The sequence below is a fragment of the Corapipo altera genome, unplaced genomic scaffold (assembly GCF_003945725.1).
Source record: "Corapipo altera isolate COAL_440 unplaced genomic scaffold, ASM394572v1 44, whole genome shotgun sequence".
NCBI lineage: Eukaryota > Metazoa > Chordata > Aves > Passeriformes > Pipridae > Corapipo > Corapipo altera.
In genome coordinates this window covers 4,437,349-4,456,015 of record NW_020884880.1, presented here as the reverse complement: position 1 = coordinate 4,456,015, position 18,667 = coordinate 4,437,349, and the positions used below count along the sequence as shown (strand labels likewise).

At 37.0% G+C, this 18,667-nt stretch overlaps 1 protein-coding gene across 1 annotated transcript in view; it reads left to right on the top strand.

Moving 5' to 3' along the window:
- Positions 1 to 18,131, top strand: part of ICA1 (islet cell autoantigen 1) — a 70,687-nt gene extending 52,556 nt beyond the window's left edge. Inside the window, 6 exon segments of the mRNA XM_027639336.1 lie at positions 698 to 792; positions 2,882 to 2,931; positions 6,744 to 6,785; positions 10,433 to 10,708; positions 15,413 to 15,508; positions 17,200 to 18,131. Of these exon segments, the coding sequence (XP_027495137.1) occupies positions 698 to 792; positions 2,882 to 2,931; positions 6,744 to 6,785; positions 10,433 to 10,708; positions 15,413 to 15,508; positions 17,200 to 17,321 (681 nt within the window). The 3' untranslated portion in view covers positions 17,322 to 18,131.
- Positions 18,132 to 18,667: the final 536 nt, after the last annotated feature.

Here is an 18,667-nt window from a genome sequence, read left to right as displayed (position 1 = left end):
GTGAAACTGCACATCATTGTCTTGTAGCACAGTTTTTCAGATTGCAAAAGGACAGTAGGGTTTCATAGTACCACACCTGGCTTCTATCAGACTAATCTTCCAAGATTTTAACCCTTGTTTTCAGGTTCAGGATACAAGTAGTATCTTCTCACTACACTGTAATTGCCAAGTTTGTGTGAATAGTTGTGGAGGAAAAAAAGAGAATAAATAAGAAAAGAAGCAGTATATGATGAACAAACAGATGTAAAGAATTATTTTTTCTCATATTTAAAAACAAACAAACAAACAAAACCAAAAAAACAACAACAACAACAACAAAAAAAACCACACAAGAACAAGGAGGAAAAAAAGAGGCCAAACCCCAAACCAGCAAATAAACATGCTGTCGGTGCCTGCTTTGCACATAGAATAGATGGTTTTACTTAGAAATCTTTCAAATATTTACTGAGAAATATTGGAAACAGAACATGAATTTAGAAGTGGCTGAGTGTCACCTTCTTATACCAAGTGTGTTCACAGACTCGACTGAATATCTTCTATATTTTTAATTTTTCTTCATTGACTCAGATATAGCTCAAAACCATTCTTGCTAATTCCTGTTGGTTTTATAATGTGATTTAGCCTTAAATGACACCCTTTTGCTTCCCTGATTCTAGTTTGTTTTCTTCTCTTTGTTTATATTACGGTTATGGTCTAGAGCTTGCAAGATCCTGTGAATAAACTAACTGAAAAAGCAGAAAAGGAGGACCTGCAGATTGAAAGCACTAATTCAGTGGAAGATCAGCAGAGTCAGTAAGTCACATGTCCTATACATTAAAATAATATTTTTGCTTATAATCTGCTTCGTGGTTGTTAAAGTCACCAAAAGTAAGTAGAAATGTAAGTAGAATTATAAGTAATTCTAAAATAAAATTAGACGTAGAAATATAGACACAGCTAGTCTAATCTTACTAGTTAGCTCAATACAAGAATTTCTGAAATGTTGTAATGTGTGAAAACTAATTAACTTTATGGTGAAATTAAGAGCTTTAAAGACCTATTAAACCCTTACGTGTTTTTCATCTTTCCTAGCCTTTTTTTTTATTTTTATCAGCTTTTGCTTCATTTTTTCTTTATTAAGAGAAATGGTAAACAACTATACCTGGGAGAAGATATATGAGCTTTGTATTTCGCCTTTCAGCAGCATCTCCTTTCACCTGGGAATAGGATATAGATTACTGATTGCTCTGAGCAGCAATCAGTTTTTGTAATGTATACACCATCAGTTAGTAATCCAATGAAGCAGTAGGTACTTAGTATAACATACATCTAAGTGAGCTGATGCTGTCAAGGTTTGAATTACCTGTAACTCTGAGGTGAGAGAGACTTATGAATGAACTGCTATGGGGAGGGGAGAACAGGAGAACGGGAGAATGAGATGCGATCTCTCCCCTACCGGACCATCAGGATTCAGTTGCCAGAAGATGCAGTGTTGATATAATCCTGCTGCCACCTGTTGTTTTGACTATCCTTGCTTCAATGAAGTACCCAGCAAAGGATCAGTTGTCAAAAAGCAGAGAACAGCTTGACTGATTAGTGGATTTTGCTCAACTATTTATAATAATGGATTTTTAGAGTTCGGGTTTTCAGTCCTCTTTCTGGTTTAGATTCAGAACCACCAACCAAAACCAGTTTATAAATTGGTCAGATTTAGTGTTATTCAGATTAGAAAGGACTTGACCAAGTACCATTTGGCAGGTGGTTCACTGCACAGCACTTCCCTTAAATCTGTTGCATCTCATTTGACAATAATAAAGAATATAATAAATAACTGTTTTCCTCAATGTTGAATATAAAGTTTTAGAACGAATGCATGATTTATGCAAGATATGTGCATTGACACCTACCAGCAAATACATAAGATGCCATGTCATGGTTGCAATTGTTTTTATTTATGGATTATCTTTTACCTTGTCTGGCATAAACCTGAGGGGAAAAAATGTCACAATTTTGCTGTATAAAATCATAAACAAACATCTAGGACTCTAGATGTTATATAAAACAAAGCTTTTAAAGTCCTCGTGAACTTTCCATTCACAGTAAACATTCATTATAATAGAATGTGGCCTGAATCTGATTTTTGTCTACCACAAGCCTAACCTCAAGAGCCTGGGAGGTGGCTCCTTCTGTCCTGTCACTAGAGATAGATAGGAGAATGTGCCTACCCAGTCCTTTTCAGCACCATATCAGCCTTGTGGCTACTTCATTCCCAACTCCTTGAATGACTTTACACAAAGTAATAGCATTTAGAAAGTATATATTCTTCATTGAAGAGATTACTTTTGTATAAGAACTGGATGTAAACCACAGCTTTTTTTTTTTCCTGCTGAGACCTTGTTTCATCAACACTGCTGATCTTTTCTTTTAAAAATCTGCTGAAATGGGACAAAACTCACCTGTCTGTTGATTTTTAATTACTTGCTATTAAAAAGAGAAGGGCAAACCGGTTGGGTTTCTTTGTGGTTGCTTTTTTTTCTGGTCGGGGTGGGGGAGAGGGGGAGCAGTTGTACCTCCATGATAGCTATGAAAGACCGAATGTGGAAAAGCAGAACGTACTATACTTTTCATTACAGATTTAGTTATATTAAAAATAGAAGGATGGTAGGTTTTGATAGTTGGTATTTCAATCTAATTTTCACTTTCAACAGACTTCTACCAATGAAACAATAAAAGGTAACAACAGACCAGCATATACAGCAAATGCAAGAGTCGATCTGTTTTTACTGTTTATTTATTACTGATATGATTCTGTAGCAATGTGACCTAAAAGAGGAAAATTTATTATTATTTTAGAGCCTTAGAATTAATTTCTCAATCTTTTTTCTTATTCTTTCAAATTAAGGTTGATTTCATTAGAAGAGGAGAGCCATACCAAGGAATCGAACTATTCAGGTATTTTATTTCATGTTATCATAACTTCATAAGTGCTGTAAAACATGGGGGTTTTTGTTTTGTTTATTTCCTATATCAGTTTCACCCAGCAAATCCCTACAAACACATAATACTTAAGGCCAGGAAGATCTCTTAAAACTAATCTCTTACATGTTACATCCCACTGCATTTCATTCAGTCACTCTCAGATAGATCAAATAGCTTGTCTTCTGAAGCCTAATTCTTACCTTGGGCATGTAGCCTTCAAGAAAGTATTCTGCAGGTTAGTAGGTGTTGAGGCAAGGGAAGTGTGCCACTTAGCTCACTAGTTTGTTCCAGTGATTAAACATGTACTCCGTGAAAAACTTGATGAATTCAGTGGAACTTCTGCCCAAAAGCCAGGCAAAGTCATATTCAACTGCTGCCAATGACCTTATGGGTTGTTTATTACACAGTAACACAGCCAGGCTCCATTTGGAGGTGCATAGTGAAAGAACGGGAGGCAGTGGGCACAAGTGATAGGAAGGGAAATTCTGAGTACATACTATAAAAAAGGTGCTTACAGTGAGGGTAGTGAAGTGCTGGGAAAAGTAGAATCTTCACACCTGGAGATCTTCAAGACAAAATAACTTCATAGCTGCAAGGCTTGGATAAGATCACCCCCACAGGTCTCTCCAGCCTAAACAATTCTTGGCTTTTAGTATATCTTTTTCTACTAAATTAATGGAGAATAATTTTAATATGTCATATTTTATCCTCCATGAAGATACTTAAAAGATACTACATGAAAATCAAGACTCCTCTCAAATCTTTATTTCAACAGGCTAGCCTTATCACAGAATATGCCAAGTTGGAGGGGACCCACAATGTTGATGTCTTGAAGACATCTTCTGCTTTATTTTTGAAGGTTTTGTTTCCATTCTACTTTACAAATCCCTTTTCAAATATATAACTGTACAAGAGATTTCTGATGTTGTTCTCATGTGTCATGTTTTTAGAAGGTAAAATCACATTCCTGTTTCTAGATCCCAGAAGGATATCTCATTTTGCTGCAACATCAAGTTTAAAACTCATATCTGAATTTGTTGTTTATCAAGACTTAGTTCCTTTTGGTCACAGCTTTCCAGGACTCATTTATCCTTTCTAAAACATGGCATATATTCCTTATGCCTAGAGATATAACTTACAAGTTGGTGGTATTAAATTCCTCCAGCTCTGACTACAGAAACCGATTGACTGGCCTGACTGACCACCTGTAATAGTCTGTTAGTTGTTTGCACATTTTTTCAAGGGTGATTTTGTATTTACTTCCAGATGACTGCTAAAGCCATTGAATAGCAATGGATAAAACACTAAGCCTTGCAGATCTAAACTAGAAACACTTCTACTTTGCAATTATTTCTCCTAACAATGTGTTTTTGACATCTGTTAGTTGTCACGTTCCTAATCCGTTCAATATGTTCGTTATACATTTTACTCAGTGCTGACTTTTAGCTGGAAGGCTCTGCAGTGCAAAGTCAAGTTGTTTCTAAACAAATATCTTTACTGAAAAATAGCTCACAGTTTTATCAAAGAATTAAATTAGTTGTGTTTTTTTAACTAGATCTGCTTGCCATAAAAACAACAGTAAATTATTATAGGAGCATTTATTATGCTCATGTTCTTTTGCTGAATCCTATACTGAATGGCATTCTGTTACTGTTTTAACTAGGAGTAATGGTGAGCTACCAGCCCCGAGTTACCTACAATTACTTGAGTCACCCTCTTTAATTACTTTTGTTGTTTGGATGGGGGTTTTTTGTAGTAATGACACAATATTAGGACATTTCCAGTGTTTTGAAGTTTCACTCACTTTGCAATTAATTAGATCAGATATATCTTTGACAAAATATTTTAATATTCTTGGATATAAAATCTGACTTATATTTTCTTAGCCGATGTTTTCTAGAATCTCAGTTACTTATGGACTGTAAAATATTTCATCGTAATATAAATACCTTGTTCTGTCTCTTTCTCCGTCACCTCTAAAAGGAACTGAAGTGTTCTGAAATACTTCTAACTGCTCTGCTAAATTTTTCCATCTCCATACACTAGCAGGTCTATGCCATTGCTAAGAGGTTTTTTTTCCTTAAACTACCCTTTATGTTCAAATGTCATACAGATATAGTGCCTCTTGTGAGGGAGCCATGTTGCTTCTTAGTTTTCCTCACCAACTACTTCTACTTCATAACTTTCACTTTTTATCATTTGCTCTGCATTTTCCCTAATATACTATGGATGTCTTCAAGATTGTCTCCATGATGTTTACCACTCAACTAAGGCAGGCTTCCAGCACAGCTGTACCTTTTTCTTTACAGAATTGTGGCCGTCCATATCCCACCTATCATGAACTTCTCTTTCTGATTTTGTTTTCCCCTCTACCAGTCAGTCTAGGATTGGCTTTTTCCCTCTTTAGCTCTATGCATTGTCCTTTTATGAAAGCATCATGTATATTTGTTCATGTGTGTTTATGCCTCTCCTATCTCTCTCTGTACAGAGTGCAATCAGATGTGATTATGGGTTCTTAAATGACCAGCTGATTCTATTTCTGATAGCACATTTCTGTCCTAGCAAAGCCTTATAAAAATAAAATTATATCAACAGCAAGCTGTTCTGTTTCCTTTAGTTCTGAACACACCTTGAAGTTTCTCTTGGAATGTTTTAGCATTTCTCTTGAAAGGGTTTGGGATTCCATTTTTATTCCCTGTAGAGAGTTTTATTTCTCCTTTCCAGTCTCTCGTGTGAGGCTTCCAGCAGATGGGCTTTCCAGATCTGGCAATACTGTGACCAAACCCTTCCTTTGCCTTTAGAGCTACAAACTTAGTTCTCTAGGAGCTAAATTTCCCCAACGGTTAATGGTGGGAGAAAGGCATGTTCAGCAGGTAGCTCATCCCTCCTGCTTTGCTACATGTCTTAAATGGGATTAATCACCTGAGGGAGTTGTCTTTCTCTTCATTGATAGACAGAATCAAGATGATTGTTTTGACTCCATGTCTCATCTGTGAGACTTGCTGAGAGTTTAAGGTGGTGGTGTTTTGTCACCTCTAGCTTATAACCCCCAGGTATATATTTTCCCTCCCATTGTTCTTAGCCCATTTACTTTTCTGCAGAGGAGATGTTGTTACTTATATCCTGACCTGGGGTACTTTGTGGGAAGATTCCTTTTCCCTATTCCCAGAGTTGATGTTAAGAAGAACATACTGCCAAGGAAGGCAGTATTTAGAGAGTGACAAGGTCCTGGCACATTTGTTATCCCTCCTGGCCTGTCTAAGTACAAGCTTCTAAAAGAGATGTCTCTGCTTCTGGAGGACAGGAGAGACCTGTCTGATTCTTGCAGTTGCCTCAGTTGGGTGCACTCAGCCTGGAGAGGGCCTAGGGTGGCAGGCAGGCATTCAAAGGAAGATCCCCCTCAGGTTATTTATTAGTCAGCAATTTGCCTCACTTCTTCGAAATGCTTGTATCTTGGCTCTTTCATCCATTGTGACCAGGCTTATTTTAAACATGACTCATTTAAAACATGAATACCAACCACCTTGCGTGTTGATCTTATAGTGACGTTGTTTATAAGCATAGTCTCCTGCAAAGTGCAGTTTGACATGTTTATGGATCTTGATTACAGCTGATGATGGCAAGGATGTCATCTCCATGTTACAAGGAAATTGTAGCCACAAGCAGAACTCAGGTGAAGAGACTTAAGAAAACTACCTTTAGATGTATACACACTGTCAGTGTGCCGCCGATCTTCCTGTGTTGCTTTTAATTTTTTTTTATTTGTTCTTTTTTTTTTCTTTTAGGTGCCATAGATGACTTATTAGACCTGCAACCCGAAGAAAATGGTATGAAATAATTGTGCATGTCTGTTTCATCTGCTTTTCCATCATAGTCACCAAGTGTGATGTCGTAATATGAAGTAAACGTTACTGAGGACAAAATGTTTTGTACCAGCTAATTCAAGATTAGGTAGACTGGAGTATATCCTGTTTGCCCCACTGAAGAGGGTTCCACTGTAAAACTTACCCCTTCTATTACATTTCACAAACTTTTCTTTTTTTGTTCTTTAATTGTTGAACTACAACTCTTGGGAATACACTAGTAACCACAAGATTTTTTGTTAGAAATGTACGTATCAGAAACAAATAATTTAGTCCTCTTAAAACCATATAAGAACTGGTGACTTCTTCAAGCTAGAGAGTTAATTAAATCCGTTATGCTGTCTTTATGCTTCCATGATTGCTCAAGAGGTTGTGCTGTTTTACCATATAACATGTGAAAGATCTGGGTGAAAGTTTTATATTGAGTTTTCATATGAAGTCAGAGTATTACCTGGAATTTTTCGTTTGCTTTTCACTCATATATCTCAGAAGAATGAGTAAAAAAAACTTGAACAAAAACAACTGTGGCAACTCAAAAAGCAAATGAAGCAAAGCAAAAAATCCCTTTGTGTTGTTTAGTCAGTCAGACTGAGAGTGTAATTGTATTTAAGACTCTGCCTTCATGGTAGGTAAGGACATTTGCGAACACCTTGACTTTGGATTTGCCATGGGTATTCTCTTGCACTGGGGGGAAATTATCCATGTGGGGAATCACCCATGAAAGCAGAAACAGGGATAGTTCCTCAGCTGTCTGTGCAGAAGCAACCCTAATCTGTGGATAGATAAGGTAGCAATGACTTCTTTTCTGTGGTTAATAAAAAAGGTCAGTGCATGTCTGATAGTGCCATTTTTTTTTCTGGTTTTCTTCTTACTCAGTTCCATTCCTTGTTGGGTCTTCTTAGTGGAGATACAGAAAATGCATATAGTTATTGCTCATACAAGTTTAGCTGTGTCGTTCTTTTTTCTTTAGTCAAATAATTACCTTGATACGAAAACTGTTGTGGGGTGTCTGCATCAGCTAAGGATGGCTATGGCACTTCTAAAATATCAGCCATTTGCCTTAATTTTACACACTAGCTAGCTTTAGGCCTATTGAATATTGCATTATTTTAAGTGAACCAGTATGGTTAGAGGTACACTTTCATGTGTGTTTCAGAAGGAAGTCTTAATCCGGTGTTGCCAATCATGTACTGTTCTAATTCTTTTAGTTTCTCTTCACTTTTTCTTTTCTTTTAATACATGCAAAATGAGGCATGTTTGTGAAGGAATATGAGCATTGCTAGAGGCTTGTTCAAACAACTAGAAAAAGAATGTAGTGACATTGTTCTTTCAGTGTTTTATTGGAAGTTTTGGATTTTTTTTCATGGACACTTATAAGGCAGCATGTGCATACAGAAAAAAGGATTTTGTCTGAAAATGGGCAGTGAAAACAGAGAAACAGGAAAAGAGGTAAACAGAAGATTTACGGATGAAGTGAGAAAGTCCATATCATTCTAGTAATCTGGCAGAAATACCACATAAGTAATACCTCAGTAAGCAAGACTGGTTTCTATATAACCTTTATTGCAAACAAGAATAGAACTTGCTGCTGCTTACTCGAGGTAGCCTGAGCGTAAACACCACCCCTGCCCTCTCCTGCGGCGGGTGCACAGTCCCCACAGGAACATCAGAAAGGCTGCTGAGCCAAGAAATGTGTCACTCCTCAGGTTTCTGGTGGTCATTACGCACTGCAGCAAGACCTAACTGCTCTTTAGAAGTAAAGCTCTATGTTGTACTTTCTCCTCTGGTAAGAATGGGACTCCTGCAGTGGTTACCCCGACAGAGCAGAGCTTTGCTCTGAGCTGTGCTGCTGCAACTGTTCCGCTCTGGGGCACTTGTGGTGAGGTGCGGTGTTGGCCGTGTGTCTTAGCGGATCTGTTACAAGTGCTGCTCCCTTTGCATCTCCCCTTGCAGGGGCTTCCTGAAAGCAGCTTTGAGGTGATGATGCCCCATAGAGATCAGAGTTCTTAAGTGCCTTTGAAATAGCAGGTGTGTTTCCCCTATGGGAGGATTTACCCCTCTGCCTCACCTGCTGAATAACTTGAGGGAACTGTAGATGCTTGGACAACATTAATATTCTTTGCTGTTTATCTGAAGATGGGAAAACAGCCTGAAAATTCAGGAGAATAAATTGTTTTCAATGGTACTTTAGTTATAGTCTAGTGGGAACATCAGGAGAATTGATGTGTTTGTAATGTTTCTATTTCTGATTTTTAGGCCCTGTCAGGGAGTACAGAGGTATATAAAAATGTGAATTAGAAAGGAGCTGAATCTCACAACTGACTTCAGTAATGAATAAAATCCTTTTATTATGTGTTTGTTTATCAGTTTCTTAGTACGTAGGTGTGTGTGCTGACGCGTGAGTCTATTTTAAAACACAGTTTTGCACTTTTTTTCCTCCTCTGACTCAACTTCAACCATTTAATTATAAATTACTACAGCTATTAAAAGGAAACTTTGCTGAAAATGCTGTTGCATTTCAGTAAAATGGCCTGTTGCACTGACACTTTGCTACTGTCAATCTTTTATCCCAACCAAAAGGGTTAAAAAGCATCTTTGTAAGTTGTTATGCAACTTGGAGAGCTCAGCTGATCTACCCCAACTTTGGAAAAGTGAGGTTACTTCTGTGCCTTACCACAAGTTTGAAACAGGCATAATTAAGATAAACTGATGTGAATTTCAGTAATGTAACATTATCAGCCTTGTTAACCACCATTTTTGTGAACTGCAGACTCCCACAGTGGAGCTCCAAATGTTTCCAAGTAAAATAACACTTGGGGTTCCATGATAGTTCTTTAACATTCCAAATATATTGGAAAAGGATTATGATCCTGGTTACCACTTCTGTGTATTTTATATAACTATTTGACACTTCTAAAATAGGAAATTTTTTTTTTAAGGAGTAATGGCTCAAGTGATCTAAGAGCTTCTTCAGCTGCAGTTCTGGTACTGGAAAAACTAGCACAGGCAATCAGAAGGAAAGTGGGCCCCAGTTATTTCTCAGCAGCTTATGAGAAGAAAAAAATGACTACAGGTTTGAACAGTGTAGAAATCTAACTGTGCATTAAAGTAACCTTTTTTCATTTGGAAACACCCCAATAATTCAAGCATTGGTCAGAAGGTCATAAAGATGATCTTAAGTATGTTCTTACAAAATTCTAGAATAATCCCTAACTCTTACTTTTTTTTCAGTTTATACCAATCTGATTTTTTTGGGAGTTTTACATAATGTTTCAAGAAGCAACATAAAAGTAGTCTTCTCCAATTATTTAAATGTTAGACTACGTAATGATTTTGGTGTGTTTTATAGATTTTTAAGCATACTTATAATATTATTTTTAATGAGAAATGAGTGTTAATAGCAGTGAGGTTATCTAAGATAATCAAGGAATTATTTGTTGCATAAGGTACAAACCCAGATGTCCAAGAGAATTGGGTCTAAAAGAGAAAAAAAATATTCATGCAAAAATTTTCCATCTCACTTAACATACAAAACCCAGATTGGTTATTTTTTAAGAAGTTCCTGCTTTGTCTAAAAAATCATTTCTCTTGACTCTCTTGTTCTGAGACAGCTTCAAAGGAACAGTTTGTGAGGTCCTTGGAGCCAGAACCTGGTGATAAGGATGACATGGTATTACTGAATGAGATCCTCAATGCTTCCTCCCTGGATGAGGGGGAATTCAGCAAAGAGTGGACAGCTGTGTTTGGACAGGTTGCTGATCTCACCACGAACTCTTCAACTAGAGATGGGGAGAATACTTCATCATCTGTGGTACCAGCACCATCAGGCTACTTGCCCTCACAGCTGCTAGACCAAAACATGAATGACTTGCAGTCATCCTTACATGGTGAGAACTCATCTTGTTCTCTTAGTATGTGTGAAGTATTAAGTACCTAAAACCTAAAGTCAAGATTACTGTCTTGAATGTTTTCATTGAGCTTCCTGAAATGTTCTGTGGGTCTTTGAGATATTTTTTTCCCTGAAACAGAAAATCTGTTTGAGTGGGTTCTGCTGTTTAAATCGCAACTCTCGTCTCTGTTAAAGGGCCAGGGAACCAAAAATAATTACTGTATTTTGTCTGGGGATAGTATTTTTAAACAACACAGTGAAAAACAATTGCATTCATTCATTTTTTTCCTCCAAAGCATCCTATGTGTTGCACATACAGATATGGGTAAGGTAGAATGGGTAGTCTCATCCTAGCAAACCTACAGGTGGATTCCTCTTGCAGTCTGTTTACTGATGCAACTCTTCCTCTCCTCTTTCTTCTATGCCGTTGATTCTCTTGGCTTTTCCAAGCTACTGCTGGGGGAGAAAGAAAGAGGGGAACTAGGGCAGAGCTTTCCTGCTGCTGCTTTGGCCTTGAGGAAGGGAGACAGGAAGGATAGGCTGGTGATAACCAGCCAACAGCAACTACCTTCATCCTTCCCACAGTCTGGCTAGATTTCTCCTAGGGCTTTGCAAGCTGGAGAAGGACCTTGGCTTTTTGGGCTTTGTCCCAGGTCATTTAAATCTCACTTGTGGAAGAGTGATATAGGAAAGGCTAGCAGGCTGACTCTATCCTGAAGATTAGTTCTTGGAATCTGTGCAACTGGTAATGATGTAAAATGACCTGTCACACTTTGGCAAAAATAAGAAAGTCAAATTTACCTTATAATTAATACACTTACCACCGGCACCCCTAGAGTAAGATGTCTGGGTTCGCTGACTTCAGCTCTTAGTTGGAAAATGGGGGAATGACATTTGTAACGATGCACAGTTTTAGATATATTTTTATGATAAGATACATGATTTTAAGCAAGTTACTGAAAACAGTAAGAGAATTATTATGAGATTAGGGTTTTTTCCACAGCTTTACATATTTTTAAATGTATTTTACATATCAGCATAATTTACATTTTTAAATGTAAATATGTTTCTGTAGGAAAAATATTTTTGAGGTATAAATAGCAAGCAGGATTGTGTATCCTTTCTGAGACAGCTGTTAGCTCTCATTTGCACAAGGCACTGGCATTGGCTGCAAAGTCAGAACTCAGTTATGCTGCATTCAAGGAACACTAGAAATGGAAAATCCAGTCCAGTCAACATGGTATCCCAAAATATTTTTGAATTAAAAAAAAGAATAAATCTGTACTGTAAGAGCAAAATATGTTGATGTTTTCAAATGGATTTCCAAGGTTTTGGCAGAAGATCGTGGTAATTGGTGTACTGGCATTTGAAAAGTCAGGGCTAATCAGCTGAGTGATTGTATCTAATAATCAGCATGTTCCCAGCTAACTTAATTTGCTGAGTAAAATGCATTATTTAAACTAACTTTCATAGGCTATTTTTCTTTTTAAGTTTTTTGTTTATTTTTCAACAGAAGGTGAAATTTGGTCCATTTTGTATCTGGTGAAAACTCAGCTTTAATCTTAAGCTACATTTCATTTCACTTCACAATGTCTTTTTCATAATTTGACCTTATCAATAAATATGGGAACAGAGACTTTTCTCTTAAACAAAATACTAACTGACATATAAGCATATCTAGACATAAAAGTAGGAAATATTAGAATATAGAGATTATATTTTTACTGGGCTTGTGATACATCTCCTACACTTTTTTTCCCCTGTGTGGTAGGATTACTTAATAATTATTAAGTGTGAAGCGCTACACTGTAGCCTCGATGTTGCATACTTCCTGTGTGAATTTAGCCTTAAGACCATAAAGATTCTTAAAACTCACATGCTTAACTTTAAGCACATTAACTTTTCTATTAACTTCAGTGGGATTACTTACTTATTTTATGTTAAGCACGCTCGTAAATCTTTGGGGCTTTGTTTTCTCTCTGCCTCAGATCTTAATCTGTAAAACAGGCACAATGCTATGCAGGTTATAAACTGTTGCAGTCAGGAATTCCCAGCTCTGAGTTTTCTCTGGCTGTATTTATAGGCAGGATCTAGCACAATGGGACTTTGAATTGCTATGGGGCCATCAGGTACTGGTTTAAAATACATATAAATGTGTATGTGTATATATATATATATGCAATAGAAACAAAGTGTGCTCCCAACAAATCTTTTAGATTCTCCTCCAGATACAGTTTTGTAGTTTGGTGACCTTTCTGCTTTTTCAGAGAGAGCACTGGCTTTCTTTTTTCATGATGTTTATGACCTCATTTACTTACTTGTACCATTAAGGTCTCATCTTTATCTTCTCTACATGTGCAAAAATTCTGGTTGGTAAGCAAATGCACAGCTCACCATTTCCATTTCTAAATTTCATTGTGGTAACGTTTGTGAAGATGCTAACTGAAAAGCAAGCTGATGGTTTCCTTGCTCTCTCGGCAATAACCTTTTGTCTAGTCATGTAACAAAGCCATCCTGTGAACAGGCAAACCAAAACAGGCTTAGGGCCAGCAACTGCTTTCAAATTGATAGGCTGTGGTTTGTTTTTGAAAGGCAAAGTTGTTCTCTGTAGCTCGCTAAAGACATAATTTGTGAAAGTATTTAATAAAAATTCTGTGTCAGTCTTTCCCAGTACCTTCACAGATAGATAAGTTCATTACAAAAGCATCACGTATTTTCTGGAGCATTTTTGGTTGGATTTTTTGTTGCTGTTGTTAGATTCTTTTTGTTTTCTAAGTGGCACTTGTGCCACCTGCATTTCAGTAAACAGACACCCAGGCCACAGCATCTCTCATGGATGTGCTGCCTACCACACCTTGGTGCAGGGGCTCAAAAGGAGGGCTGCAAAGGAGTTCACTGGTATGCCAGTCACACCAGTGTAAAGGAACATCAGTGATGTCTCAGGGAGCCAAGTCTTGATCTCCCTGAATTCACTGGGACTTGCACAGAACGTTTGTGGGCAGCACTCTCATTCATTTCTATCAAATTAGGATTTGCCCCTATTTGTTTAAGTAGCTCAATTTAGCCATTGTCATTCATTGACATATCAAAACACTTTCTCACAGTACATCTCCAAACACACAAAAAGCCTTACAGACTACTGTAGTTGTATATAATGTCCTTTGCCATTCTTGTTTGTAACACAAGCAGAGAAAACACCTGGAGAAGTATGTCATTCTGAAGAGTTAATGTCATAATTTTCATTATTTATGAAAAACATTTGCTTATTTGAAAGATGAAAAACTCATTTCAGAGGGCACAAGCTGGCTCACAAGCCTGTATCACCTTTGTGTAGAACAAATACATGTGAGCATTCTGCATACAGATTTGTAAGAAGTTTTTTGTTAGTTTCCTTAGAGAAACAGAGCATGGTTGTGGCTTTAAATTTCTTTCCTATATCATCTGATTTTATGGAAACACTATTCTTGCCTCTTTTTAATAGCACAGCTTGGGCTTCAAACCTTTTATAGTCAAGGTAAGACCAGAGAGTGATGAGAATAATCTATTAGAGAGAGGAAGGAATGATGTGACTTGCGTGGCTCTTGCAGAAACTGTCAGGGCACTGGGTACCAATATCTGACAGGGGTCCCAAAAGAGCAGAAAATAAGGGGAGGAAGGACAAGAAGAGTAAAAAAGGATATGAGAGCATAAACTTATAGAAAAAGGAAACTGAATAAGGAAATGCTAACTGTGTGCACAGATGAGCAATCCTGTTTGTGACACTTCCAAATTAGATATACTAGGTGTCTGAGATGGGTGGGTAATTGACCAGGCCAAACTTAAAAAAGAGATATTAATTAAGTTATAAATACAACCTCCAGTCCTCTAAATGTAATAAAGGATAAAAACTTAAATATCTTAAGCCAAGGACAAAAATTGCTTTCTTTTTCCTAATATGTTTCCACAGTATGCCACCCCTAGTCATTTTGCTAGCCTGCTCATCTGGCCTCATTAACTGTATTTATCTGTATTACTCTTTTGTGGCTATAAAATATACATGTAAGAACAAAAAATTTTGAATACTAAGTTTCACTTTTTCCCGCATATTTAATCTCTCTTTGCTGTAAAGATCCATTCAAATAAAGAACAAAAAAGCTACTTCATTAAAATGTAGTTTTAAGTTAACTTGAAGTAATTAATTTTTAATTTAATTCTTCAGTGTTTTACTATATTTTTTTTTCAGAATTATTTCAAAATTAAAAAAATCTAGGGTCTCTGAATAAGGTTTTGTCTGGACCAGTGGATGAACTGAAAGTCTTTGGAACTGTAAAAGTAAAGAAAGGTGGAAAAAATGTTGATTATGTGTGTTATTTTCACCCAAATGTAAGTGATATTCTTCTCCCTACAGCTGTGTTTGCCTTATTACTGAACTGGCCTTGCTGTGAATGAGTATTAACTGTGATTCAATAAAAGACACAAAAATCTCCTTTAAGCCAGGTTAAAGGTTTGAAAAGAGTTTAGTTGCGTGAATCTGGAGATGATGAAACTGATCCATAGCTACCCTGGTGTTAAGGATGTTGCTCATCTGCAGCATCTGACTGCTGAGATATGAATGGCCATAAATGTAATATTCTGCTCCACTGTCTGATGGTGCCAGACAGTGGGGTGTTGGAGTTAACAAAGTAATTCTTCACGCTAATGCTGCTGTATTGTTGAATTCTAGGATGGGCAGCTAACAGTGTGAGCCCACCATCGAGACCACAGCCAGCACAGAAACCACACAGCCTGAATGTGAATGATAGCAAAGCGCCTGTGAAAGGTGATGGTCATGTATTTTCTTCAGTTTCTTACTTTTCCTTTTTAGCTGTGACTCTTGTATCTATCATGTCTTCTCAGTTACTTTGTTATAATAAAATTTGTTTTTGTAATAGCTACATCTTAATCTTATGCCCCTAATTACACTGCTGCAGCTTGATTACATGTATGATATGTCTGTGTATGTACATTATATTTTTTGCTAGGCTTCACTGCTAGTAGCATGTTAAAAGAGTAATTTACTGTATAATAAGGGAGCTGAAGCTACAATTTCATTATACTGCTTTAATTTTTGAGTCACACAGAATAGCACCTGCATGCACTTAGTCTAAGCTGAACAATGTTTTGAAGCTCTAGGATTTAGCATTGTGGCTAAAATACAAGCTACTGATAAGGCAGAAGAGCCCTAATTGCAATTTTTTTTGATAAACATACATCATGTCAGTAATCATCTGTTTGAAACTTAATTCAGTTCTTGCAGCTGAGCCAAGTGTGCATAGTCCTGCCATCTACTGAGACAAAGCCCTGATGACTTTGACTAGGATTTTCTGGATAAGTGAACCAGGATTACATTGAATTCTTATTGCCAGTTTGTACCTATTCTGTGCATTCACATTGGATCAGAAGCAAAATGGAAGATGTTCAGTGAAGGGGTGACATGTGTTCCTTCCCCTGACATTCTTCAGCTCAGCAGAAAAAAAAAATAAAAGGTTAAGGTGTTTTGGAAGCTGTTTTGGAAAGTAGTGCAATTACACAGCCACAGAACTGGCACCAGCAAAAGGAACAGCCTTTAGCTACTTGGAAGTCTGTGGTTATGAAAGTGGCAGATACTGCAGCCTTGCAGACACCAAGATGAGCATCATGCCAGCCAGAGCCTATTCTGTCTGTAAATTCCTTGTGTCACAAAGAAAACTTTCATGTGACATTATCTCTCTGAGTGGAAGAGCACAACTTATTTCACTATCAATATAATACATGCTGGGCATAGCGTCACAAAAACAAAGCAAAGCAGGAGACCTCTGTGAAATATGTATGTCAGTGTGGACACAGGGGTGCAATAGTCCAGCTGCTGTTGGAACGTATTCCCTTTTCACATTTTGTTTATATTCATCAAAATAATACTAGAAATTGTACTTGGGACTGGCTACCAAGTGTAACCCTTCTCCCTCCAGCCAGTGCCTTCCCATTAAAACTTAATTCCAGATGAGTAATGACCTTGTGTAGTTGTATACAGGGGAGACAGAACAGTCACATGAACTGGATTTAGGCAAAGGAATTTAGTCCTGTAAGAGAGGTTGAAAGTAAAATTTGCTTTCACTTCCCTTTTGCTGTTTTGCAGGCATGCAGGTGCGCACTCAAATACCTTTCATGAAACAAAGCTAGACAGAGTGAGATTGTTTCTATTTTTAATTTAAGTGTTCTTGTACTTCCCATGGCAGGAGCCATATAAAATACACAGCAGACAGATGTAAAACATTCATCCTTACTAAAGTTCTATATTCTGATAAAGATAGTGTTTTAAAATGCAATCATTCATTCTGATTTTCTTGTCAGAAGTGCCCTTAGTAATAAATTAAACAATAGCATGGCATTTGTTTGACCTCAGTCAAACATTCAGTCAGTTTTGTTTTAAAATAGCTGACAAGTCGGTACATTTCTTTTTTCTTCCTTTCTTTTTTTCTCTTTTTTTTCCAGAATCTACAAAGAATCCTAAAGACTTGACTGCTTGGTTCAGTCTCTTTGCTGACCTTGACCCATTATCCAACCCTGATGCTGTTGGGAAAACTGATAAAGAACATGAATTGCTTAATGCATGAGTCAGCTGCCTCTGGTAACTCACATTCTTCCCTTCATCAACACTATTTTGGAGTTTAAAAAAACTAAATGAAAGTTAGTATGCTGTTGTGAAACTATAAAGTATGTGCCATGATAATAAAACTAAAGGGAATGAATCCCCTTTTATATAGGTGCAGTTATTTGCTCTTGTTTTGTATAAAGAGTTCACATTTATTTTCTACGTGGATTTACAAAAATAAGGTTAAGAATTAGGGCAGATTTCTTGCCAAATTAGATTATCTGCTAAAACACTGTCTTTGCCTGGGGTGATGCGGAGCTAACACTGGAGTGAAATACAAATTGCAAACCTATTTTTTTATAATGTTTCTTGAGTAAATTAAAAACAAAATCATGTAACTGAGGAGGCTGCATGAGTCAAACATCTATCATGTCTGTAATATATATATTACTGCTATGTTAAGATGTCAACTGAATTTGTTTTGTTAGTACTCACAGTGAAAAACCTGTGCTGGGGCTAATTATTGAAGAAGTAATTTTGGGTCTGTGCAGCCATGGAAAATTTTGCCTTTCTGATTTAACTTATTAGACAAACTGCACTACATAAACAGAAGTCATGCCCAGGAGGCTTCTTTTCTGAGGTTTTTCTCCATTGCACCAACAGAATTTGCACCTGTTTGCAGAAGTTTCTTCAAACTGATGCTTTATCATCCCTTCAAACCATTCATGTTTCTGTTCTGAGAATTTTTCATCCCATTTATTTCTGAAGCATGTGTTATTTTGAGCTTGTTGTGACATTAACTCTTTAATAAAATGATTTTGACAAAAAACCACAACTTTATTCCCACTGGAATGCTGGTGTGCTGTTGAATTGATTGATACATAACAAACATCCAAAGATAAACACGACCAGTTTTAGACAGTACCTAACAGTTCATTTAGTTTTTGAATAGTAATCCAGTAGGACAGTTAGAAAATTTGAACTCAAGGCCACGTCCCTTAGCCTCGCTGCTTTTCTTTTACAGCAAAAGAAGGGGAAAAGGATCATAGAATAATAAAGGTTGGAAATGGCCTCCAAGATCATCAAGTGCAACCTTTGACCAAACACCACCATGTCAACTAAAACATTGCACTAAGTGTCACATCCAGTCATTTCTTGAACACTTCCAGACATGGTGACTCTATCACCTCCCTGGGCAGCCTGTTCAGGGAAGAAATTCTTCCTGATGTCCAGCGTGAACATCCCCTGGTACAGCTTGAGGATATGGTAGTAGCCAGTTAAGATCACAAGTTATATCTATTATATAGGACCCACTTTACAATTTATTATGTTTGGCATTTTTTTTTCATTTGGTTGATATTCCTTTTA